The following is a 25,695-nucleotide window of genomic DNA, read 5'->3' as shown; positions in this document are numbered from 1 at the left end:
AGTTACCTAATATAGCTCCTGAATATGGGTATGCTGGTAAAATATATTACTAGAAGCAGAACTCAGTTTTTTAAAAAATATGCCTTCAAAACCCACTTATTTAAGAATGTATATACACACACATATACATGTACATATATTACTATTCATTTATTGAATAAATGAACACATAAAAATATAAAAAAACTAACATGTGAATAACACATGGGCTGGTACTGTGTCTGTATGTTTAACACTGAACACACAGTGCCGAGAATGTTGCTTTACACATAGGAAGAATTCAACAAATTTTTCTAATAGGTACATACATAATTCCTCTCATGATCTCTCTTCTCTATTATTTTCCCAGGATGCTTTCTTCATACCTCTTACAATTTCAACTATCTCCTATATGAGATCATGCCCTATGATTATTAGGTTATTAATCATCAGGTTAATAATTTTACTGATAAAAATCTAATTGTGATGACAATGATAATTTACTGAACACTTACATTGTGAAAGACTTTGTGATAAGGACAATTTGTGGGTTTTTCTTCATTCCTAACAGTTTAATGAAGATTCTGCAATTTTGTCTTTCTTACAGAGAGGAATTTGGATAAATTAAGCTCTCAAGGAGATCACAGACAGCACATGTTAGAAGGAGATTTAATTTAGACACTATGACTCGAGTGGCAACTCAACTGCCTCCCACCCTAATTAACAATAACCTGTCTCCCTAATTCTAGCTCCTTAGAAGCTCAAAGAAGGTGGCCACCAGGAGTGCACTGGTGGGTATCAGGATATCAAAGCAGAGCTATGAGTCTGATCAAAAGCTCTTTTGTACTTTTTAAGGTCTTGTCCCCATTCAAACAAGTTTTTCATGAATGAAGTCAGGAAAGGTTACTTGTATAAAGAATGTCTTCTGAGACTAGTTCTCTCAGAAGCAAAAGGACAAAGAATAGGTCAAAACCCAGACTCACATGAAAAATATAGATAAAGTTAATTGGAAAGTTTTTCCCTGTATTTCATAGCCTGGGTTTTGAAGTCAGATGTATCTGAGTCCCAATGCCATTTTAGTCTCTCCTTAGCTTTAATACAGTTGGGGCCAACTGTGATCAGTTTCCTTATCTGTAAAACAGGTTTAAAAATACACACCTCATAAGGGTTGTTAGTGGAGGGTTGGCTAAATGACAACGTCCTTAAAGAACTTAACAAGAGTGAAGTAGGTAATAAGTTTTCCAAGTGGCAACTACAGTCATTAATATAAATAGTTTTAATAGACTATTATATTTTTGCCACCAGGGATCACCCTAAGATTGAACCAAATATTCCAAATTGCCAAAATACTTTTTGAGAGTTTTATACCACAATATTTTTTTTTCAGAATGTAATAGGAAACAGAAGGAAAATGGGCTAAGATGCCAACAAAAAAGAGAATAAACAGATGGAAACTTTCAAATGTAAAAATTAGATCAGAGGTGTATAATTAAGAATGCTAGAAAATATGTGTTCTTCAGAGCAGTTACAGGCAGCTTTGACAAGCCCCCCAAAAATCAAGTAGTTCAGCAAAACTCCTCCTGTCTCCTTCCCATGTCCTTCACTACAAAATCTGTGATTTAAGAGGCATGTGAAAATCACTCTGAAAAACATTCAGCACATGTGTTTCTCTGAATTAACAATCAGTTCAGTTCAGCTGCTCAGTCGTGTCCGACTCTTTACGACCCCATGAAATGCAGCACACCAGGCCTCCCTGTCCATCACCAACTCCCAGAGTTCACCCAAACTCATGTAAAGTTAATGGATTATAATGAAAAGATTTTAGAGACAATTTGGATATCTTACTGTTCATGAGTGATCAGAAAAGAAGGCTGGAATACCCCCAAATAACCTTTGATTTCTCACATTTTCTAACAACTGTATTAACTGACCTTATACACTCCCTTCCTGGAGGCTTACCGGGTGGATCAGTGGCAGAGAATCTGCCTGCCAATGCAGCAGACAACAGTTTCAGTCCCTGGGTCAGAAAGATCCTCTGGAGAAGGGAATGGCAACCCACTCCAGTATTCTTGCCTGGGAAATCCCATGGACAGAGGAGCCTGGTGAGTTACGGTCCATGGAGTCGCAAGAGTCAGATAGGACTTAGCGACTATACAACAACAAATTCCCTCCCCACAGCTAATGCATCTCGGCAGACCACCCTCTTTACACAATTCTGCTGGAGCCCAGGGCCACTTACCCACTGTTGATGTCATCAGTTCTGAGACTTTTCCCGAGGATATCACCATCGCTCATATATCCACCAACGTCGACTTCAGCAGACATGTCCAGGTCACTGCTTGCTTTCTCACTCATGTCAATCTGTGACATGTTTCCCAGTCGAGAGACAGCAGCTCGACGGAGAGGCGTAGTGTACATGAACCTCGAGGGGTCTGTGTGGATGAGCCTCCCAGCACCGCTGCGAGGGTAGCCGGCACCCAGGGACGGAGCATCTCCAGCTTGAAGTCGAGGGCACGCCTGGCCCAACCTCCAGGTCATGGGGGTGGGTCGACCTGTCAAGTTGGGTATGGTCCTGCCGTTCACTTCCGTTGTTACAGTGCTGTCAAATGTTGTCTCCAGGGTGCTGTCAAATAAAATAGAGAAATCACTAGACACTGCCTCACCTGGGGCCACGGACCCAGAGCGCATGAGCACGGGAAGGCTTATAGTTGAGAGTCATTTCTTGGAGCGATGTCCACTTTCATGGAAGTCAAATTATACATTCATTTTGAGATTTCTAAACACCTCTGTAGGTATCAAAATGTAGGAAGGGACATTCACCACAGCTTTTTCTTTTGTGCTTTCCAAGAAAGGCCATCATTACATTTTAGGTAAAACAATATTTCATATTCTCAACTAACCCTTAATTTAACTCACTGTAGCCTTCCTGGAACATTTCTGGAAGTTAATGACAATTCGTTTGAAAGACTCTCTAACATCCCTCCTCAGATGCATTTTAATTACAACATCTGCCATTGTTATTTAAGGCAGGTCTGAAAATCCATTTAGCAGTGATGGTGGTAGTTCAGTAGCTAATTCAGTCTGAATGGGAAATTATATGAAGAAATGGTTAGGAGCAAAAAATATCACTGGGTAGGTGCTGAGAAGTCACCCGTTGATTGTCACATAAAATTTAAGTGAGAAAAGAGTAAAGGGAAACTAAATCCCTTCTTTATCATTATAAGAAGTTAAACGCTTGCTGTAATTTTTTCTTTATTGGCCCCCAAACAGGCAGAACTGAAGAAGACCTGTGGCTTATCTGGGTCCCACGAAGACTAGACATCGTCTCTTCTAAATTCTGCCTCAAATCTGCTATGTTTTTAACTGTTCTCATTCTTCTTGTTTCAGGGTCTTCACCTAGAAAAGTAACACAATAATTTGTTATTCATGTCATTTATTGTGTATATGTATATATGAGTTTCTTTCATCAAAACTAAAATAATAGGTAGAAAATTCCAAATAACTATATCATCTAAAATTATAATTTTTGTTCTACAAACAAAATGGGAATAGAAACAAATATAATGGGAAAAGTAATAATTTCAAGTGGTGATAATGTAATAATATTTCTTAGGTCTATGAGTTTAATTGTTGCAAAATGAGAGTCACCAGTTCCATGTTTCTGAGCTTAATTTAAAAATCTGCAGCTATTTGGATCCTAATCATTTCCATAATCGCCGGTTTCAATGTGCTCAGAGTAGCTGAGATAACCTTATGTAGCAAGTATACGTTTGGATTTAGGGAAATAAGATGAAGGCCTTTTCTCATCGAAGCAATATCTTTTCAAGTCTTTCAACAGACTAATGAACAAAGATTCAGGACTGGATTTGTAATTACTCCTCCACTTTCTACAGGGAACCAGGTCTGCACATGTGACACCAAGAGTTCAAACAAAGTCCTAGGCATCGAATCCAGGAACAAGTCTACACATAAAATAAACAGCTCAGCCAGGGTGACAAACGCTGGCCTTTTACAACCTCAACGTATCATTCGGGGGCAGAGGGGGCATTAAGCCAGTTTGTTTATGGCCATGCAATAAAGTCCAGGCCAGTGACCGTTTCAAGCTGGTGAATCTGGAAATAAGCAGAACATGAAAAGGGAGGAGAGAAATCATACTCTCCATTTTGTTCAATTTAGCTCAGGAGTATGTCCAATGATCAGGAATTTTAAATAAAAAGAAAGAAAGAATTTAAAATAAAAAAAGGTGAGAGGAAGGGGAATGAATGAATGACGGAGACAGGAGGTATGGGGCAGAGAGGGAGGAAGAAGACGACAAAGGAGGGGATGGCGGCAAGGACATGCAAAAGGGAAGGAGGGAAAGGAAAAAACAAGAAGGAAAAGTGAAGGTAGAAAACGGTATGTATTAAATTCCAGAATAAAGACTGTGACATAAACAAGCCAAACATCTACAATCTGCTTTAAGAATATAGGTAGTCAACCTGTTCGCTTTTCCTCCACAATATTTATGCCATATTTTTTTAAAATACAGAAAAATTGTACCCATTGAACAGCTATATAGCATTTAACATCTATAATAGAAACTTACTGTTGGTGGGGACTTCAGAGATTCTCTGGCCTTACCTCTCAGCCAGTGAAGAAACAAATCTCTGTCTCACTAGCCAGGTGGCCATATGTTTCTATCTGAAACCTCTAAGATTAGAAAGACTTCCTCTTCTACAGTAAGAGCTGATTCTTTCCAATATTAGACTAATTAGACCTAATTATAAAAAGAACTCTGAGGATGAGTAATAATTTGTCTCCATTTAACTTCCACCCAGGGATCCCAATAACTCTGAAACAACAGAACAACTTTACACTACTTTACCATGGTGCCCCTCAAAAAGCCAACTGATAATTCCCTGTCCAGCCAAACATTGCTACCTTGCTCTTTTTTCTTCATCCTGGGTGGTTGTCAAAGCAACCACTACTCTTCTGCCAGTCTGCAAATCTCTTTCTTTAATTTACCAACTATCTGAATTGCTGAAATATGATTAATAACTGTATTATTATTTTAAACTTAGAAAATATTGAAAAACCTCCCTAATTAACTATATGGAAGATGCATGCATGCGTACACACACACACACACACACACACACACACACACACACACAGGAATGTTAGTCATAAAAACAATGAAATAATGCCATTTGCAGCAACATGCGTGAACTTAGAAATTATCATACCATGTGAAGTAAATCATACAAAGACAAATATCATATGATACCACTTATATGTCGAATCTAAAAGAAATGATACAAATAACTTATTTACAGAACAGAAGCTGACAAGGAAAGAAAACTAATGGTTCAGTTCAGTTCAGTCGCTCAGTCATGTCCGACTCTCTGCGACCACATGAATCGCAGCACGCCAGGCCTCCCTGTCCATCACCAACTCCCGGAGTTCACTCAGACTCACGTCCATCCAGTCAGTGATGCCATCCAGCCATCTCATCCTCTGTCATCCCCTTCTCCTCCTGCCCCCAATCCCTCCCAGCATCAGAGTCTTTTCCAATGAGTCAACTCTTTGCATGAGGTGGCCAAAGTACTGGAGCTTCAGCTTTAGCATCATTCCTTCCAAAGAAATCCCAGGGCTGATCTCCTTTAGAATGGACTGGTTGGATCTCCTTGCAGTCCAAGGGACCCTCAAGAGTCTTCTCCAACACCACAGTTCAAAAGCATCAATTCTTTGGCGCTCAGCCTTCTTCACAGTCCAACTCTCACATCCATACATGACCACAGGAAAAACCATAGCCTTGACTAGACGGACCTTAGTCGGCAAAGTAATGTCTCTGCTTTTGAATACGCTATCTAGGTTGATCATAACTTTTCTTCCAAGGAGTAAGCGTCTTTTAATTTCATGGCTGCAGTTACCATCTGCAGTGATTTTGGAGCCCCCCAAAATAAAGTCTGACACTGTTTCCACTGTTTCCCCATCTATTTCCCATGAAGTGATGGGACAGGATGCCATGATTTTCATTTTCTGAATGTTGAGCTTTAAGCCAACTTTTTCACTCTCCTCTTTCACTTTCATCAAGAGGCTTTTTAGCTCCTCTTCACTTTCTGCCATAAGGGTGGTGTCATCTGCATATCTGAGGTTATTGATATTTCTCCCGGCAATCTTGATTCCAGCTTGTGTTTTTCCAGTCCAGCATTTCTCATACTCTGCATATAAGTTAAATAAGCAGGGTGACAATATACAGCCTTGACGTACTCCTTTTCCTATTTGGAACCAGTCTGTTCCATGTCTAGTTCTAACTGTTGCTTCCTGACCTGTATACAGATTTCTCAAGAGGCAGGTCAGTTGGTCTGGGATTTCCATCTCTCTCAGAATTTTCCAGTTTATTGTGATCCACATAGTCAAAGGCTTTGGCATAGTCAATAAAGCAGAAATAGATGTTTCTCTGGTGCTCTCTTGCTTTTTCCATGATCCAGCAGATGTTGGCAATTTGATCTCTGCTTCTCTGCCTTTTCTAAAACCAGCTTGAACATCAGGAAGTTCATGGTTCACGTATTGCTGAAGCCTGGCTTGGAGAATTTTGAGCATTACTTTACTAGCATGTGAGATGGTTACCAAATGGAAAAGGCTGGAGGGGATAAATTAGGAATTTGGGAGTAACATATACTCACTACTATATATATAAATTAAACAAGGACCTACTGTATAGCACAGGGAACTTCACTCAATATTTAGTAATAACCTATATGAGAAAAGAATCTGAAAAAACTATGTGAGCATGCATACATTATATATATATATATATATATATATATATATATATAAAACACTGAATCACTTTATTGTACACCTGAAAAGAACACATTGTAAATCAACTCTACTTCAATTAAAAAAGAAATAAAAAAGTCACCCATTGTATCCTCATGCACATGGCATAAACTTTTCCAATCCTAATCCATGTGGTTTCTAACCTAGGAAATTAATATATGTTTAAATATCAGAACTGTATTTAACTTAGCCCTTAAGAATCTAATTATACCTTCTCCAGAAATTCTTCCTATTCTTCTCTTCATAAATACAACACAGCATATTAGAGAAATGGTTATAAAGAAGTCTATGTCTTATTTCCAAATAATCTGGCAGAACCCTGAAGGAAAAGGAAGGCTTTGTAATAAAAATCTTAAAAGGTGACTACAGCCATGAAATTAAAAGACCCTTGCTCCTTGAAAGAAAAGTTATGACAAACCTAGACAGTGTATTAAAAAGCAGAGACATTACTTTTTGCCAAAAAAGGTCCATCTAGTCAAAGCTATGGTTTTTTCCAGTAATCATGTATGGATGTGAGAGTTGGACCATATAGAAGGCTGAGCACCGAAGAATTGATGCTTTAGAACTGTGTTTTAGAAGAGTGTTGGAGAAGACTCTTGAGAGTCCCTTGGACTGCAAGGAGATCAAACCAGTCAATCCTAAAGGAAATAATCCTGGCTATTCATCGGAAGGACTGATGCTAAAGTTCCAATACTTTGGCCACCTGATGAGAAGAGCCAACTCATTAGAAGAAACCCTGATGCTGGGAAAGACTGAAGGCAAAAGGAGAAGAGGGCATCAGGGGATGAGATGGTTAAATAGCATCATGACTTAATGTACATGAGTTTGAGCAAACTTCGGGAGATAGTGGAGGACAGGGAAGCCTGGTGAGCTGCAGACCATGGGGTCGCAAAGAGTAGGACACGACTGAGTGACTGAACAACAGAAAAAAAATATCACTACAATCAAAGGAAAGGCAGAGGTAAAGAAGGGGTTTACTGAAAGTGGCAGAAAAAAAGTAATAGTGAAGGATGAGACCAAATTGAAGACACACTAAAGTTAATACTGATGTGGTGGTGTATCCAACACGTCACACAGTAGAGAAGCCAGTGATTCTAAGTGATGGGGAGAGATGAAGAGTCTTAAAGAAGAAAGTGCTGAGATGACTTTTACTGGAGGGAGTAAAGAAAGAACAATATTGCCCTTGTACGAGTTTCCCAATATATACCTTTATACGTACCCTGTCACCAAGCCCTTTCTCTCAGGGAGAACTTTCACACTGCAATCAAACTGCATTTCAATCACCTACCTGCCAATTTCTTAATATTAATAATACTGATATTTGAATTAATTTCAACATTTTTTACATAAACTTTAAGAACACTGTATTTTCAGACATTCCATTTTCACACAGCATTTTTTTTAAAAACATTTTTATCACATTTTAAGTTTCCTTCTTCCAATCCAACAGGCATCTTAAGTGCTTGGATTCTTCCCAATGAATCCCCTGCTTGTTTACACAGCTTCCCTCATGTTTCAGAGCCATCACTTCTCTCCCTTCTCTGGTTTTTCCCCTCACGACATCCACTCACGACACTGCGCAGCTCATAACCATCAGACAAACGGACATTTCCCTCCTAGCACTTACTGAGCAGAGCATAATCACTGCCTCATTCATGTCGGGGAAGATACTAACCAAATCAAAATTTATTGCAGTAAATGTCCTCAATGACCCACAAATGGCAAGATGAAGTTAAATGTACTTGGAGAAGGCAATGGCACCCCACTCCAGTGTTCTTGCTTGGAGAATCCCAGGGACGGGGGAGCCTGGTGGGCTGCCGTCTATGGGGTTGCACAGAGTCGGACACGACTGAAGTGACTTAGCAGCAAGCCCCTTAAGGATGGCACAGGCTTGAAACAGCCTGTAAATTTGTATCCAAGTGATGTCTAGAGAAATGGTGGTAGGGAGAGAATGTCAACCTAAAAGGTCAAATATAAAAGTACAAATAATATGAAATATTTAGTAACAAAAGTTAGAAGAAAATGTATTTAGTGAGAAAGGTGTTTAGTCTCAAAAACGTATTCCGTTTCACTTTTATAACCTTAAATCTAGCCATTATTCCTGAAGGAAGCCTCCTAAGTGTCAGACAAAGTAGTAAAGGCTTATACACACATTTTCCAGAAGGCCATATTCTGAAATTCACTTTGAGTTTTCAACATTAGTGCGAACTGTTTTCTCTTGGCTTGTAACATCTCTTCTCTGAGCAGGACACAGAATAACAGGCTCAGTTTGGTGCTTCTGAATTTTTACTTAATGGCAGACAGACCATTTAAACTGTGGGGTCTTGCTCTTATTTTTCATGCTTTAATCACATGCATTATAATTAACACTGAGAGTCCTGTTATCTTTTAGGAGGAAAACAAATTAAATATGAATGAACCTTTAGTTCAGTTCAGTTCAGTCACTCAGACGTGTCCAACTCTTTGCGACCCCATGAACCACAGCATGCCAGGCCTCCCTGTCCATCACCAACTCCCAGAGTTCACCCAAACTCATGTGCATCGAGCCGGTGATGCCATCCACCCATCTCATCCTCTTCGCCCCCTTCTCCTTCTGCCCCCAATCCCTCCCAGCATCAGAGTCTTTTCCAATGAGTAAACTCTTAATAACCTTATTCACAGAGAATTATATCTTCTACAGTACCCATATTACAAACGTTATTTTTTAGAGTTTAGCTGTCTGATTTATTTGTAGAAATCACCGTAGTTTTGTGGATTACCCCCAACAGGGAGTTGGATACAAAATTTTTCAACTCATCAGGGTAAACCAGACACTTTGGGGGGCAAAAATAGCAAAATATAACTAGCAGTTTTACTAGTTACCTTTTCAATATTCTCCTATATAGTTATAACACAAACCTTAGTCCGTCTAATTTATTAGAATATATAAGAATAAAGAATTGAACTCAGGGAACTCTGCCTAAAAACTAACTTGGAAGAGGCCATTTTGAGTCAGAAGCAGAACCCACTTAAGCACCTGGCAGAAATCCTGAAATTCCTGTGTGCTATGGGCTCGGATATATTTACCAACTTAAAATGCATCATTATTTAGGGAATTGCTTTGCAATGCTTCATTATCCTGATATGATTATTCATATCAGAGCTGTTTGAATAAACTCTTCCTCTTACTTTCTCATCTGCATTTTTGAAAACTGGCATCTGTTGGGGGAGAAAAAAGCCTTACAGAGAACAATCCCATAAATACAATTAGCAGATACTCTGTTTAAAAACCATGGACTCCACAGACACTTATGGAGAGCTGACCCTCTGACAGTAATGCTCCAAGTTATTTATGCACAAAAAGGCATGTGTGATATACACACCCACCCACAGCCTGCTATAATTTAACAGAACAACCAACACACGCTGTCAGAAGACTTCACTCTGGTCGTATCTTTGAGAATACTTACATAAGAGGTACTCAGAACAAGATAAATGCTACCATTTTCAAGGCAAAAGACAAATGTGACTTGATGCTACCGTTTCAGAGGATCAAGAGAAGAAAAAGGAGTCTTAACGATTAAGACTCCCTCTCTCGCCTTTGTACTGCATGCGGATTTGTTTGTTTGTTTGTTTTTATGAGAAGCTTTCATCACAGAAATCACACAATGGTGAAGAAATAAATCTTCAGTGTCTGATCACCTAGGATATTCAGATTCAGAAATCACCATTCCTTCAACTGCAGAAACATTCTTCTTTTAAAGCTAAACTGACATGCAAAATGGAGCGATATTTGCCTCTGCTGTCTCTCTAAGCTGATTCACTGAGATTCCAGAAAATCTCATAAAACTTCTTGTAACAGGAAGGTCTACAAAGAGAATAAAAGCAAACCTATATCTGGCATCAGCTGAATGAATCAGAAACAAAGAGATCACTGGTCTGGTTTAATTCTTGTGATGATAAGGCCTTTGTGGAAATAAACACACTGATATAAAAGAGGATATGGTCAATGGTTAAATACTTAAGAGTTTTTGAAGAAGGCCCCCTATGATATAAATATGGTACAGGAGAGTACTGGATTTGAAGTATTTCACTTCACTTTCATATAGTTTACCTATTCAGGCAGGTGGCGAACTAAAGAGTTACTTCAGACTTATTCATACCTAGTTAATTAAAGATTATATCAGCAGTTACTCCTAACAATCATGTCATCAAAAAGGCCTAGTTTGTAAAGCATCAGAATAGTTCACACTCATCTACATAGTGATTTGAATAGTTACGATGTACACACTCAGAAATATTTTTGTCTAACACTTTTTAAAAAGAGAGTCAAGCTGTCAGAAGAGACCTCTGCATTTCTAGAAGTGTAACTAGAGTGCATGGTGCTCGTCACTGAGGCACAAAAAAAGCCATCTATTCAGACACCAGGGAGGCAGCAGGAGAAAGTTGACTACACACAAAAATTGACCCACGAGCTCCATCATTCTTCATTCCACATCTGTGGTGAGATCACCTTGAGAGAAGTTGAACAAATAGGCCCTACTGATGACTAAGTGAAAAGCACATTTGGAGTTTTAAATCGTGAACACTTAATTCTGGCTATCTAGATTCTGAGCCAATAATGCCCAGGGCAGGTGCTTGCTATTCACTTTCTCCATGTAGACTTTACAACTACTTCTCATAGCTCAGTTTGCCAAAGACAATCATTTCAAGACACAAGGAATTTAAAATTCTTTTGAGTCACGGTGGTTTTTTTAATTAAAAAAAAAAAAGTCAGTAGGAAGAACAGAAGCTCTGTGGCTCATGCAAAAGGCCAGCTCCTTAAAACTCCATCCTCCTTTCAGGAGCAGACCCAACTTACCTAACAAGTCAGTGTAAAGGGCCTCTTCCAGATCGCCCAGCATCGTCAGGATGACATCTTCATCCAGATGGGCTGTGCCTTCCCGCAGGCAGCTTTCTCCCTCCTCCTCAGCCCAGCTCCGGCTGAGACTGCCGGGCCTGGAGGACACATTTTCGTCTTCAGACCGGCTGTCTTCATCGCTCTCACCTTCTAAGCCTCTTCTGGAAGTCCACTCCTCTAAGCTCTCACTGCCTGAGTGGCTGGCGGGCAGGAGGCTCCAGGCCCCAGGGAGGCTTGTGTGGTACAGGGACTGCACAGAGCGGGAGGAGCACCTGGAGAGTGAGCGCCTCTCTGCATAGCTGGATTCCCTCTGGCTGGCCTTGGCGGCATTTCCAAACCAGTTGGAAATGCGCACAGCAGGGCGCCTCTCCCCCTCACTGGTGAGGGACAGACTGGTCAGAGATTTCTGCTTCTGAAGACAAGCTCTCTTTGGCCTTACTTCTTTGCTCCGAAACACAGAGAGTTCAGCTGGCCGCTGCATGGTTCTCTTTATTGGCTTCTTTTTCAATTAGACTTCATATTGTCTTTCTGCACAGAGATGCCAACTGGCCCTTTTGCTTATAATTAACACATGCACTTCAAGAAAAGCTCAGGCCAGGCTCAGACATTCACGTTAGATTCTAGAGCTGTAGCACAATCAATGAGTTGCCCACAATTCAGCTTGCCACGTCATTGCCCTCATCAGCAGTACTCACAAACATTTTGCTTGGACATATCGGAAGCAGAAGAGAGTTCACCAGACACTTCTCCAGCTGCAAAGTAGCACAGGAAGCCACCACGTTTTCCAATCTTCCTCCAATCACATGTCTCAGCAGGGAGATGGGTCCACTTTTCCCTCTATCGCTTCTGTATTCCCAAACGCGAGGAAGTGAAGCACAAGCTCCCCAGATGTCTCTGACTGCGCTTTTTTTTTTTTTTTCCTCTCCCCCTGTCTCTCACCAGCCCTTCACTGATCTGGGTCTGCAGCCCTTAACTCTAGAGGAACTGACATGGTGTAGCATGCACAGCCTCCTCATCAGAGCCCCGTAACAGCAGACTAAGCGCTGAAGCCAGCCCTGCACGAGCCTCTCGTGTTTCAGTATTCCACCTGCATTCGCAGATCTACGGCTCTTCCGTGCTGCTGCAGTGGATGCTGCTGGCTGCCATGGCAGCAAGCATCCTGCTAAATTGAAACGGAGGCACGGAAGCGGCTGTCCAGCCTAGCATGCCACAGGTTTCAAAGCCAAGCCTGAATGAGATGCTACACGATTAACCCTCTTCACGTTTAAATCACTCTAGGCTACCCCGCCTCAGATACAGAGGCACGCGCGCGCACTCACCACCGCCCCTCCACACACACACACACTTACTCACTCACGCTCACACATAACACACGCTCCACGACACTGAGAATGACGGACTAATTCTCCATAGCTGCAGGCAGCCGAAGCAGGCAGATCTGTCTTCTGAATGTTGGGATTCGTGCTACAAAAGCACAAATCAAATTCAAGAGGGTAAAGGACCTAAAAAACAGAGCGTGACACTCCCCCGGCAGGCAGATAACGGTTTAAAGGGAAAGACTTCACCTTCTCTTTTAAAGAGGAAAATCAAGGGCTTTTTATTTTGAGGATATTTAGGATTACACAATCCTACTGTACAATAAAAGTCAACATTTCTCCCTATAAAAGTAGAAAAAATAAAACCTTAAAAGTTTTTTTTAAATTTATTGTGAGAAGGGATATTTTTACTTAAAGTATATAATTGAGAGTTAATGGCTAAGTGTGTGGAAGACAGTGACACGCCAAAAACATAAAATGTGTATTATGTTTTCTTACATGGAACATTTTTCCTAGTCTATTCTATAAGCTTATCACTGTGTAATCTGTCTTTATTTTTACTCTTTTGATAAAAAGCAGACAACCTAAAGGGTAAGTTTCTTGTATTTACCTTACAATCACCATCCTGAAATTCTGATTTTAGGAAGACTTTGAAAATACTTATCAAGTGTAGTAGAGACCATGTTCTACTGAGAGCTAATGAGAAGAATATCAAGGAAAAGCTTATGAGATTGTTTCTGTCCATAAACATTCCTCTCCAAAAGGGGGAAGCATGGAGAAACAGATTAAAATATTTGTGTCATTCAAAGTGATATAATTCCCTAGCACATAATCTCCTGAGCAAATATGATCAAATTAATTCTGATTTTTCACATCATATTGCTAACTTCAACTACATGTTGTTGTTGTTATCTGCTCAGTCATGTCAGATTCTTTTGCAACCCCATGGACTGCAACCCCATAAGGCTCCTCTGTCCATTGGATTCACCAGGCAAGAATACTGGAGTGGATTGCCATTTCCTTCCCCAGGGGATCTTCCTGATCCAGGGATCAAACCCATGTCTCCTGCATTAGCAGCTGGATTCTTTACCACTGAGCCACCAGGGAAAGCCAAAGCTGGGGGTAGGGGGGTGCCCAATCTTCTAACTATATAAATTATCATTACAATGTACACTGCCTACACCTTTACATAGATAACAAGTTACTTTGCAAAATTAATTGTTTCTTATGCTCAAGCTCAAGAGGGACCATGAGTACACAGATACATAAAAGAGAATCAGATGGAAAGAACAGCAATTACTTGTGATAAAAAATTTTGCGATTAAATGAACCTGTGAATTTTAAGTACAGATTCTCAATTCTCCACTTGTCAAAAATAAATTATGTTTGTATAAAATGTGCTTAAGTCTCCCCTGGTGGCTCGGTGGTGAAGAATCCACCTGCTAATGCTAGAGCTTCAGGTTTCGTCTCTGATGCTGGTAGATGCCACCTGCTGCACGCAGATCAACTAAGCACCACAATTCTTGAATCTGTGCCCTAGGGCCTGGGAGTGGCATCTGCTGAAGCCTGCCCACTTCAGGAATCTGCTCTGCAACAGGAGGAGCCACCCAACTAGAAGCTCGCACCCTGAAACTAAGGGCAGCCCTGCCGGTGGCAACAAGAGAGAAGCCTGTGCTGCAACAAAGACCTAGCACAGCCAGAGATAAACAAATGTATAAAGATATCGTGTTTAAAGAAAACAAGGGCACAAAGGCTAAGTCACAGAAACTGAAAACTGGCCTTCTACATCATTCTACAAAGTGCTTTTTTAAAGATTAGAATGCTACTCCACTTTGGAGTTTTGTTTTGCTTTTTCTTTCTTCGTTTGGAGTTATCGTGATCCAGTGAATCACGAGATTACAAGACCAGAGTAAATTTGTTAAGGTTAGAAAACATTAATTTGTTTGATAGGTATTATGCTGAAGTACACATGTAGCATCTTATAAAGTCTTACAGATTCACCAAAAATGGAATTCTTATGCTTTAGGCATCAAGAGTTGAGCATATATAAGTAAAAGCAATAATGATGCCCTCTTTTTATACAAGGAAACTTGTGTAGCAGTCAGCTTAGACCAGCGGTTCTCAAACCTAAATGTTCAGAACCTCTCTGAGGGTTTATTACAACTTAGCCGGTGGTGCCCCATCCCCAGCCCTGTTCATTCAGACAGTTTGAAAGGAGGGCTTGAGACGCTGCATTTCTAACATATTCCCAGGTGATGTAGTAGATACTGCTGGCTCTGGAACCCCACTTTAATAACTTATAGGCTGAGACCAGTGGTTTTAACTGGGTCCTCCTGAGGGGACATTCAGCAGAATCAGGAGACAGTTTTGTTTGTCACAAATTGGTGTGTGGTGTTTCTGACACCTGGGAGGAAGAGGCCGATGATGCTGCTATGATGCCACAATGATAGGGAACCTCCTCCCACCCAACAAAGAATTATGCAGACTACATGTCAGTGGTTCCAAGGCTGAGAAATTCTGGCTTAGATTAAGTTATACTGTATTTATAAATGATTTAGAAATGTCAGTGGCTTCCAGTAACAAAGACGCACTGCTGCTCACATTAATGTCCATGCTATGTTGGCAGCGGTTCTGATCCAGGTACCCTTCATACTAAGAACCGCACTAAAAGAGCAACTTCCCACAGTCTGGGATATACTGATATGAAAGAGGGAAAAAAAGATGAGAAATACCAGATTCTGCTCAAGAATGGTTCATGTCATTTTTCCATTCATGACTATTGGTCAAACGAATGCACAGGGTCCATTCTGATTCAGTGGGGCAAAACATAATCTTCCTGTAGGAGTGAATTTAGGAAGAGGTGGCTAAGTTCACTGGATTCAGTAACAAGGGGCTGGTTATTTTGAAGACATAAACCTAATAGAGGAAAGCATCAAAAGGGCATTTGTGTTTGTTTCTTTGTTTAAAGACACTGTCAACTTGTAGTTACAGTAGTTCCTCCTCTGGAAACTATATCCTTAAGGCCTTAAGTTTACCCTGAACAACAGCTAGAAACCTAATTATTGCTTCTGTAAAGGCAGTTATCTCTGCTTGCTTGGGAGTACATTTAAACATGGGTGTATTCATATGTATTTATATTAAACTATTTAAATGTATGTTATATAGGTGGAAGAGAAAGCCTCAGGGCATAAGAGACAAACACCTCCAATCAATGCTGAAGATGTGACTCACTCTAATTCAGCCACTACCTCACGTAAAACATAGCCACTACAATGTTCTGAGAAGGAATGTTTTTGAGCTCTTTAGTAAGCATAATTATAAAGTAACTATTTAAGTAGAAGATCTAAACTGATTTAAAATGACCTGAGCTTTATCATCTTCGTCTTTATAAACGTCCAAGAAAGAGGCAAGATAAATGATCATTTACAAAGATCTTAAATATGAAGTATTTCCCATTATTCAATACAAAGACTGGAAAGTCGGAAAAAGACACATGTAACCATTAGTTTCTCTCTCTGTTTAATCTAAATTCTTACTTCCTGAGTCCATCCAATTATTTAATTACATTTTTACAAATGACATATTGGCTTTGCTGATTCTGTTTCAGTTTGGCATCTACCATCATTTTTCAGTTGAATATATAAATTCTATATGAAGGTGAAAAAGTGGATTAAATAAATGTGATACACATTGGTATATAGCCTTATGCAAAACAAGGGAAATGTGGGGATGTATGTACTAAAAAAAATCTAAAAACTTTCTAAATGATTCCAGTGAAATGGAAAGTACATCTGGCAGAATCTCTTGATACTTGATGAAAGGGATGGTTTCTGAGGCCAAATTCTTTTTGTCAATGAAACAGAGAATAAAACCCAAGCCAGGCAGTAAAATCTAAACTGCTATTTCAGCTGAACTTGTAATATTGTGAGCATGGCATGACTCCTAAATGATAGGCTGGAAGCAAGAGGCTTACTCACTCTGTGTCACAAATTTCATGAAACATATCACCTGACTGCAATACTTAATAGAAACATCATCATCAGATTGGGTGAGTATTACTAGTTTGCTCCCCAGGAACATGAGAAACAATAGGAAACTTGAGAGAAATACATAAAGACTTTGGAGGGATATAAGGTTTCTAAACTGTAAAAGTCTTGGGCTTTCTTTAGAAAATGCTATTTTATTGAGTGTCATTCATTTCTGATACTTATATTTATACCTCAATTTAACTAAAATTTTAACTTCTGGGAACATTTAATCATGAAGACACTGTTCTTATAAATTCACATGAGCTATACAACAAGCTGAGCTTCCTAGGTTACTTAGTGAATCCCTCTAACAATTATTCTTTTCAAAATGAACCATTCAGGTTTGCTCCTTAACAGTATCAGAGAACTTTACAGGTCATGCATCTCACAGGTCATGCAATAGAGGTGCTTTTAATGTTTGTTTAAGCGCAAACAGGGATTTTCTTGGGTAACACAACATAAAAGTGAAGGGAAGAAGGGAGAGAGAGTTTCTGACATGGCTTGTTCAAGAGCTCAGTAAAAGTGAAAGTGAAGTTGCTCAGTTGTGTCCGACTCTTTGTGACCCCGTGGACGGTAGCCCACCAGGCTCTTCAGTCCATGGGATTTTCCAGGCAAGATTACTGGAGTGGGTTGCCATTTCCTTCTCCAGTGGATCTTCCCAACCCAGGGATCGAACCCGGGTCTCCTGCACAGCAGGCAGACGCTTTACTGTCTGAGCCACCAGGGAGCTCAGACATTGAGCTAATTCTCTCCTACTTCAGGTTCTGTTTTCTCTACATTTGTTTCACAGGAGGGTGAAGGTAACTAACTGTCAGCACCTTCAAGCTTTCTTTTGATTAACTTCGGATCTAGTGGAAAAACACAGGTCTCTTTCCTAACAGTCAAGTAAAGTTCTAAGACTGATTCTCACTGGTTCCAATTCAACTGAATTGAGTCACATGTCCACCCCTGAAAGAGTCCCTGTGGTCAACAGAATGGGTTGTTCTGAAGGGATCTGCTTGGGTAAATTTCATCTTAACCACATGAACAAAGGTTGATGAGGCTGTGGTTGGTTCCCAAAAAGAAAATCAAGGCACTGTTTTTAGAAGACGTGGCAATGTGTTCAGGTAAGACTATACCAGGGCATCAAGGTATGTCCACTATGAAGCCAATGATATTTAAGATACAGAGCTTCTTACTTGATTGAGCCCCTTTCTAAACAACGCAATTTTGTATTTTTAAAATTATTTTCAGGATTTTCCAAATTGTATAGCCTCTAACAATTCACAAAATCAGATCTTATCCAGCCAAGACTAACTGCATCAGAGGAGTTCTATATTATTTACATGTATGAGGTCCCCACAGCAACATTTAGTGGTAAAGGTTCAACAATAGCATTGAAATTGTGGGTTAAGAAAATCCCAAATGTGCTCAGTTTTACAATAAGAAATAGAGGAAAATAGTAAGGTAAGTATTTTTTTTTTCAAAATTTTTTCATTGAAGTTTCTTTTTCCTGGAATATTATTTTCTGATTTCTTTATCCATTAGAATTCTACTAAACACATGTGACCTTCTTTTAAGCCCTAAATAAATCTTTGCAGCAAAGTTAGTTGTTTCCATAAATCTAGTAATTCAATTATTCATGGTGTTAAAGTTTGTCTCTTATTCCTCTATAGGAGAACTCATGTCTTAGTCATGTTTGTTTTCCTAGCCTTTGGCATGCTTGGCATTTATAAAGGACCGATGATGATTACTGAAAAGATGAATGGAATAAAATCCTATCTCACAACAATCCTCTGAATTTATTAAGCATCATTATAGTCACCTCATAAAACGAAGGGAACCAAGGAACAGTTCAAACAGCTAAATAATAGCAATGCAAGAGCCAGAATTATTTTTTTCTACTTCCTAGAACATTTACCTTCTCATATCTCACACTGTCTTTGAAGAAACATTCTATGGGCCAGTCTAAGGTATGGCTTAGCAATAAAATCAAGTGTTTGTGTACTTTGTGGTTTCTGCAGCAATAAGAGAAATCAGAAAGAGAAAGGAAGTGGTGGAAGGGATCGAGAAAAGTTGTTGTTTTTTATTATGATTGGAGAGAGAGCAGCATCCTGTGGGCTACAGAGTGATTTGGTATAGAGGGAGATATTAAAGAGGTAGAAAAGAAACTAATTCAAGTAAAAGTGGAGTAAACAGATATACAAGCTGACCATTGGAAAAGACCCTGATGCTGGGAAAGATTGAGGGCAGGAGGAGAAGGAGACGACAGAGGATGAGATAGTTGGATGGCATCGCCGACTCAATGGACGAGTTTGAGCAAGCTCTGGGAGATGGTGAAGGACAGGGGTGCCTGGCGTGCTGCAGTCCATGTGGTTACAAAGAGCTGAACACAACTTAGCAACTGAACAACAAATAAGTATAAATGCTGGGCATGGGTAGGTATGGTGGCAGGGGTTTGTGAAATTCTTTTTTCTCTGCTTAAGTGGTATTTTTCTCTGCTTAAGTGGAGATTTGAGAAGCAGAGAAAAGGTATAAAATTGTCATCCAAAATCTTGAGATTGTTCTTAGAAGAAAAAAAACAGTAAATGCACCAGAGAAATATAGAATGATTGCCAGGCAGCATTAATTACTCAGTTGAGGTTGGTGGTCATGAATGTAAAGCAAATCACGTCAACATGTCATGTGTTTTTCTCCAGGTTCATTCATTGCTGGTACAGACTAAGTGGAGATTTGAATGTCACTAGGTCTATGGTTTCATCCAATGAGTACAATGAAGTAAGAGAGGGGTAAGGAAGTAAAGAGTGCATGCAAAAGTAAAATCATATTCCGTCACTATCAGAATTCACCTGATTAAGGAAGGAAGAAAGGACATGTAGAGCTTGGTGGGGGTAAGTTATAGGTAGTGGGATCAACGATTTAGACATCTTAGACCAGTGGTGTTGGCAAAGAATGAAAGGGAGCACACTGAAAAAAAAGGAGGTTGTCATGAGCAAGAGTGGGCTGCATGCAAGCGGGATTATAGAAAAGGTGCAGATTCTGACGATGCCCAGATCTAGGGTATGAACAGGAGAGTAAGTAGCTCAAGGAGGGATAAGAAGACAAGATCATTAGAAGAAATGCCAGAGTTTGCCATCTCATTGGTCTACTTCCCTATGGCTACCATCCTTTCATCACTGCTGTACCAGTATTCTCTCACCTAGATTTAAGTAGGGAAAACCACTAGACCATTTGCGTATGACCTAAATCAAATCCCTTATGATTATACAGTGGAAGTGAGAAATAGATGTTAAGGGAACATCTGATAGATAGAATGCCTGATGGACTATGGATGGAGGTTCGTGACATTGTACAGGAGACAGGGAGCAAGATCATTCCCATGGAAAAGAAATGCAAAGAAGCAAAAGGCTGTCTGGGGAGACCTTACAAATAGCTGTGAAAAGAAGAGAAGTGAAAAGCAAAGAAGAAAAGGAGATATAAGCATCTGAATGCAGAGTTTCAAAGAATAGCAAGAAGAGATAAGAAAGCCTTCCTCAGTGATCAATGCAAAGAAATAGAGGAAAACAACAGAATGGGAAAGACTAGAGATCTCTTCAAGAAAATTAGAGATACCAAGGGAACATTTCATGCAAAGACGGGCTTGATAAAGGACAGAAATGGTATGGACCTAACAGAAGCAGAAGATATTAAGAAGAGGTGGCAAGAATACACAGAAGAACTGTACAAAAAAGATCATCACAACCAAGATAATAACGATGGTGTGACCACTCACCTAGAGCCAAACAACCTGGAATGTGAAGTCAAGTGGGCCTTAGAAAGCATCACTACGAACAAAGCTAGTGGAGGTGATGGAATTCCAATTGAGCTATTTCAAATCCTGAAAGATGATGCTGTGAAAGTGCTGCACTCAATATGCCAGCAAATTTGGAAAACTCAGCAGTGGCCACAGGACTGGAAAAAGTCAGTTTTAATTTCAATCCCAAAGAAAGGCAATGCCAAAGAACGCTCAAACTATAGCACAATTGCACTTATCTCACACGCTAGTAAAGTAATGCTAAAAATTCTCCAAGCCAGGCTTCAGCAATACATGAACCGTGAACTTCCCGATGTTCAAACTGGTTTTACAAAAGGCAGCGGAACCAGAGATCAAATTGCCAACATCTGCTGGATCATGGAAAAAGCAAGAGAGTTCCAGAAAAACATCTATTTCTGCTTTATTGACTATGCCAAAGCCTTTGACTGTGTGGATCACAATAAACTGTGGAAAATTCTGAAAGAGATGGGAATACCAGACCACCTGACCTGCCTCTTGAGAAACCTATAAGCAGGTCAGGAGGCAATAGTTAGAACCAGACATGGAACAACAGACTGGTTCCAAATCGGGAAAGGAGTATGTCAAGGCTGTATATCGTCACCCTGCTTATTTAACTTATATGCAAAGTACATCATGAGAAACTCTGGGCTGAAAGAAGCACAAGCTGGAATTAAGATTGCCAGGAGAAATATCAATAACCTCAGATATGCAGATGACACCACCCTTATGGCGGAAAGTGAAGAGGAACTAAAAAGCCTCTTGATGAAAGTGAAAGAGGAGAGGGAAAAAGTTGGCTTAAAGCTCAACATTCAGAAAACGAAGATCATGGCATCTGGTCCCATCACTTCATGGCAAATAGATGGGGAAGCAGTGGAAACAGTGTCAGACTTTATTTTTGGGGGCTCCCAAATCGCGGCAGATGGTGATTGCAGCCATGAAATTAAAAGATGCTTACTCCTTGGAAGGAAAGTTATGACCAACCTAGATAGCATATTCAAAAGCAGAGACATTAGTTTGCAAACAAAGGTCCGTCTAGTCAAGGCTATGGTTTTTCCAGTAGTCATATATGGATGTGAGAGTTGGACTGTGAAGAAAGCTGAGCACCAAAGAATTGATGCTTTTGAACTGTGGTGTTGGAGAAGACTCTTGAGAGTCCCTTGGACTGCAAGGAGATACAACCAATCCATTCTAAAGGAGATCAGTCCTGGGATTTCTTTGGAAGGAATGATGCTAAAGCTGAAACTAGTACTTTGGCCACCTCATGCGAAGAGCTGACTCATTGGAAAATACTCTGATGCTGGGAGGGATTGGGGGCAGGAGGAGAAGGGGACGACAGAGGATGAGATGGCTGGATGGTATCACCGACTCAATGGATGTGAGTTTGAGTGAACTCCGGGAGTTGGTGATGGACAGGGAGGCCTGGCATGCTGCAATTCATGGGGTCACAAAGGGTCGGACATGACTGAGCAACTCAACTGAACTGAATGATAGCTTACTGAATATAAGGAAATATCTTTCCTTCATGAAATCTCCAGTTTGCATTGACAGAAATTTTCAATATTGCAACCACAGACTCACTTTAAACACATAATCATAAGAATGATGAAATCAAATCAGCCTCATTTAGGCACTTATTTGCCATTTTCTTTCTTTTATTATATTCCTATCTACATTATCAATTCAAATCTATGATTCTACAACAATAATTATTGTAAAAACTAATATTATATCTTCTAGTAAATCCATAGGGCTATTGTAAAATGTTAAAGTCTAGTTTATATTTCACTTTCAAATATTTTATTAAAACCAGAACATTAAATGGAAAATTTAAAAAAATTCCAGTTTTATTGAGATAGAATTGGCAGATAGTACTGTATAAGTTTAAGGTATACAACATAGTGATTTGACTTTGTAGAAATATTAGCTGGAAGTATGAAAAAATGATCAAATGGTCAAAAGAATAAAAAAACTGAAGAAAGAATCAAACATGTTCAGAGATACTAAGTGATATACTAATTTCAGAAAAACAAGTTTCTTTGTAAAATTCACATCAAAATCTGAAGTCAAAGTGTAATAAACGCATTTTCTCCTACAGATTTGAGTTCTTATAATTTGTAGGCTTACTGATACTATTTGAAGGCATTCATGAATAAAGAAATGTGTAAAACATATACATCTCCATACCACACTATGTTTAAATAATATATAGTCACAATACAGATATATATCATCAATCACCGTGGGGTTATCTGGAACTATGGGAAACCAACACCTTCTCCTAGTGACTGAAAAAAATCTACAAATTGTTCAAGCAATTCCCCCCACAACATCCCCACACCTATGCCGTGGCATTACCATTTCAGCCCTTACCCTGCACTGACCCATTTTAATTCCCACATGAAAACTCTAAAGCCTAATAATACCATGGATGTTAATTCCAAAAGGAACCCTTGGGATGCTGCGCTGTCATCGTTGTCAATATCCACGGGTGGATACTGAAGTAACGGCTAATGCTTGCCAAAGCATTTAAAGTCTGATGAATGAGGACGTTTCTTAACTTCCAAATTTGTGACATGGTTAGGCTCATGAGCTTCAGAGCAGTATTTTGAGTCCTTGGAGTACTGCAGTAATTTTAAAAAAATTAAATATTCTATTAGTTTTTTCCTTAGAAATAGATAAGGGCTGAGCCAGAGATTTATTGAACTAACAAATATACCTCTATGTCTGTGCATTCTTAAACTTGGAAACAGATAAAATGTTCTTCAACCCTCTTCCCCCTTGTTGTTGTTCAGTCGCCCAGTCATGTCCAACTCTTTGCGACCCCATGGACTGCAGCATGCCAAGCTTCCCTGTACCTCACCATCTCCTGGAGTTTGACCAAGTTCATGTTCATCACGTCAGTGATGCCGTCCAGTGAGCTCATCCTCTAATTTCTGCCTTCTCCTTCTGCCTTTGATATTTCTCAGAATCAGGGACTTTTTCTCCTTAGGAGCATTTAACTGTGTTAAGAGCCTACTTCGCTCCTTGTGAATATTGACCTGTATATAATAAAATTATTCCAAAAGCCTTTGCTATGTGCCTAGGCTTATCCAGATCCTAGGAAAAACAATGCACTAATGCTGAGAATCTGACAAATTGGGTCTAGAATTTGTATATGGCATTTTTTTACATTATTTATATAAAATGAAAAAAATTTCCATAATTAGATTTTTCACAGAATACACATTTAGAGCCACTCTGCAGAAATATACAAAATAATACAGAATTGAAGATAAAGTAGGGTTGGATTGGCCATGAAATTTAACATTCTCACATGATCATTAATATTTTTAAAATCTGCAAATACATCCAAGGACTGCCTTATTAACAACAGAAGTTTCTCCAGATTGTCTCTGAGAGTATTCAACTTGACTGAGGGCAACAATTACTTAAAATCTCAGCCTCTGAGAGCACTACCCTTCTTTACAGAATTCTTTACAGAACAACAAAGAGATCATTCTAAGCAAAACAGTCAAATACCGAAACATCTCTGAAGCATGAAATGTACATAGTCCATATACGCCTAAGGGAAAACAGTATAGCACAAATATGACTTAATAAAAAAGACTTATGTAGAGAGATTACAAGAATTCTGAGTTTGGCCTATGCATCAATCAGGTCACTTACCAGATATCTCCTCTAGGCACTGCTTAGCCGTCTTATTGTATGATAAATCCATCTTAGTAGGGCTGGTGCAGGAGTCGGCAGATGGTAAAGAGGTCCCTTCATTTTCTGGATGAGCTCTGAAATGAACCAAGAGGACAGAAATGCAGATTGCTGTCATCAGTGACTCATCAAAGTTCTCTAACACAGCAAGAAATCAATGTATTAAAAGTTTTCTATTAAGGTGAATGAGCATTTCTTTATGTCTGAGAAATTTCTTTTTCACATAAAACTGAGATACAGTGGTTGTAGTGAGATATTAAATCAGATTTCCTTATTTTTCACATACAACCCAAGTTGTAATGAGATGTTAAATCAGATTTCCTAGACTTTTCTAAGTTTGAAAGCTTGTAATTACCAATGTATTGTTTTCGACAAAAGGTTTCAAAAGGTTCTTTTTTCTTTTAGCTGTTTTAGAGAAAGCCTGGCTAAATTGTGTTGTTCTGAGAATAATAAAAGCATTGAAAATAACCCAAATATTCTTTCCCTGCAAATTCTATAAAATCTATCCGAAAATACAAAGTATATATAAAATAAATACTGAGTCTACTATGGGCTATAAATGTCACTATGATGTTTTCGTTTCAGAAAAAAAGTCAATCAAAAAGAAATTCTCATTCTGAAAACCCCCTTTTTATATTGTTTTATATTTGTCTATATATGTACACGGATATGTATTTGTGTGTGATTAATGTGTAAAGATTGGGTCTAGTTAAATAAAAGGCTCTCCGCAGAAGGACCACACATGTTTTGACAGTACAGTCTTCATGCAATGCTTCTTCCTTTTATGCGCAGACAAACGTTTTAAGAGGCTCTCTCTCTCCTTATGCAGTTTCAAAATCTACATGTATTTGGTCAAGAATGCCACATATTTAGAAAGTCCGCACTATGAAGTACAAGAGAAAGAAGGAGACAAGACAACACAGCCTTGTACACTGGACTTTGTTCTTCATAGTTACCTCATTTATCTGGGGTCCCATTCCTACAGGGTTTGGACCGTGGAAAGTAATCACTAACTATTTCTTACTTAAAAAAAAATCTAAAAAGAATATTTATATGTGAAAGAAAAATTCAGTATATCTTTAATAAATTTTTACCTAATATCTTACTTTTATTTTAAATCCTGGTTTTGTTTAAGAGAAAATAAAGTGTAGTCACTGATGATGATAAAAA

The 25,695-nt window shown here is 39.2% G+C and overlaps 1 protein-coding gene across 8 annotated transcripts in view; it reads right to left on the bottom strand.

Moving 5' to 3' along the window:
* NAV3 (neuron navigator 3) overlaps positions 1-25,695 on the bottom strand; it is a 619,023-nt gene that overhangs the window by 169,141 nt on the left and 424,187 nt on the right. For all 8 annotated transcript variants that reach the window (XM_013963653.2, XM_013963652.2, XM_005679745.3 and 5 more), the window contains exons 9-11: positions 24,487-24,602; positions 3,267-3,375; positions 2,219-2,602 (exon numbers count right to left, since the gene is read on the bottom strand). In XM_013963653.2, coding sequence (XP_013819107.2) covers positions 2,219-2,602; positions 3,267-3,375; positions 24,487-24,602 — 609 coding nt within the window. The remainder of the gene's footprint in view (positions 1-2,218; positions 2,603-3,266; positions 3,376-24,486; positions 24,603-25,695) is intronic.

Source organism: Capra hircus, chromosome 5 (genome assembly GCF_001704415.2).
Source record: "Capra hircus breed San Clemente chromosome 5, ASM170441v1, whole genome shotgun sequence".
NCBI lineage: Eukaryota > Metazoa > Chordata > Mammalia > Artiodactyla > Bovidae > Capra > Capra hircus.
Note: the sequence above shows the minus strand (reverse complement) of the source record. Positions and strands in the feature narration are given on the sequence as shown.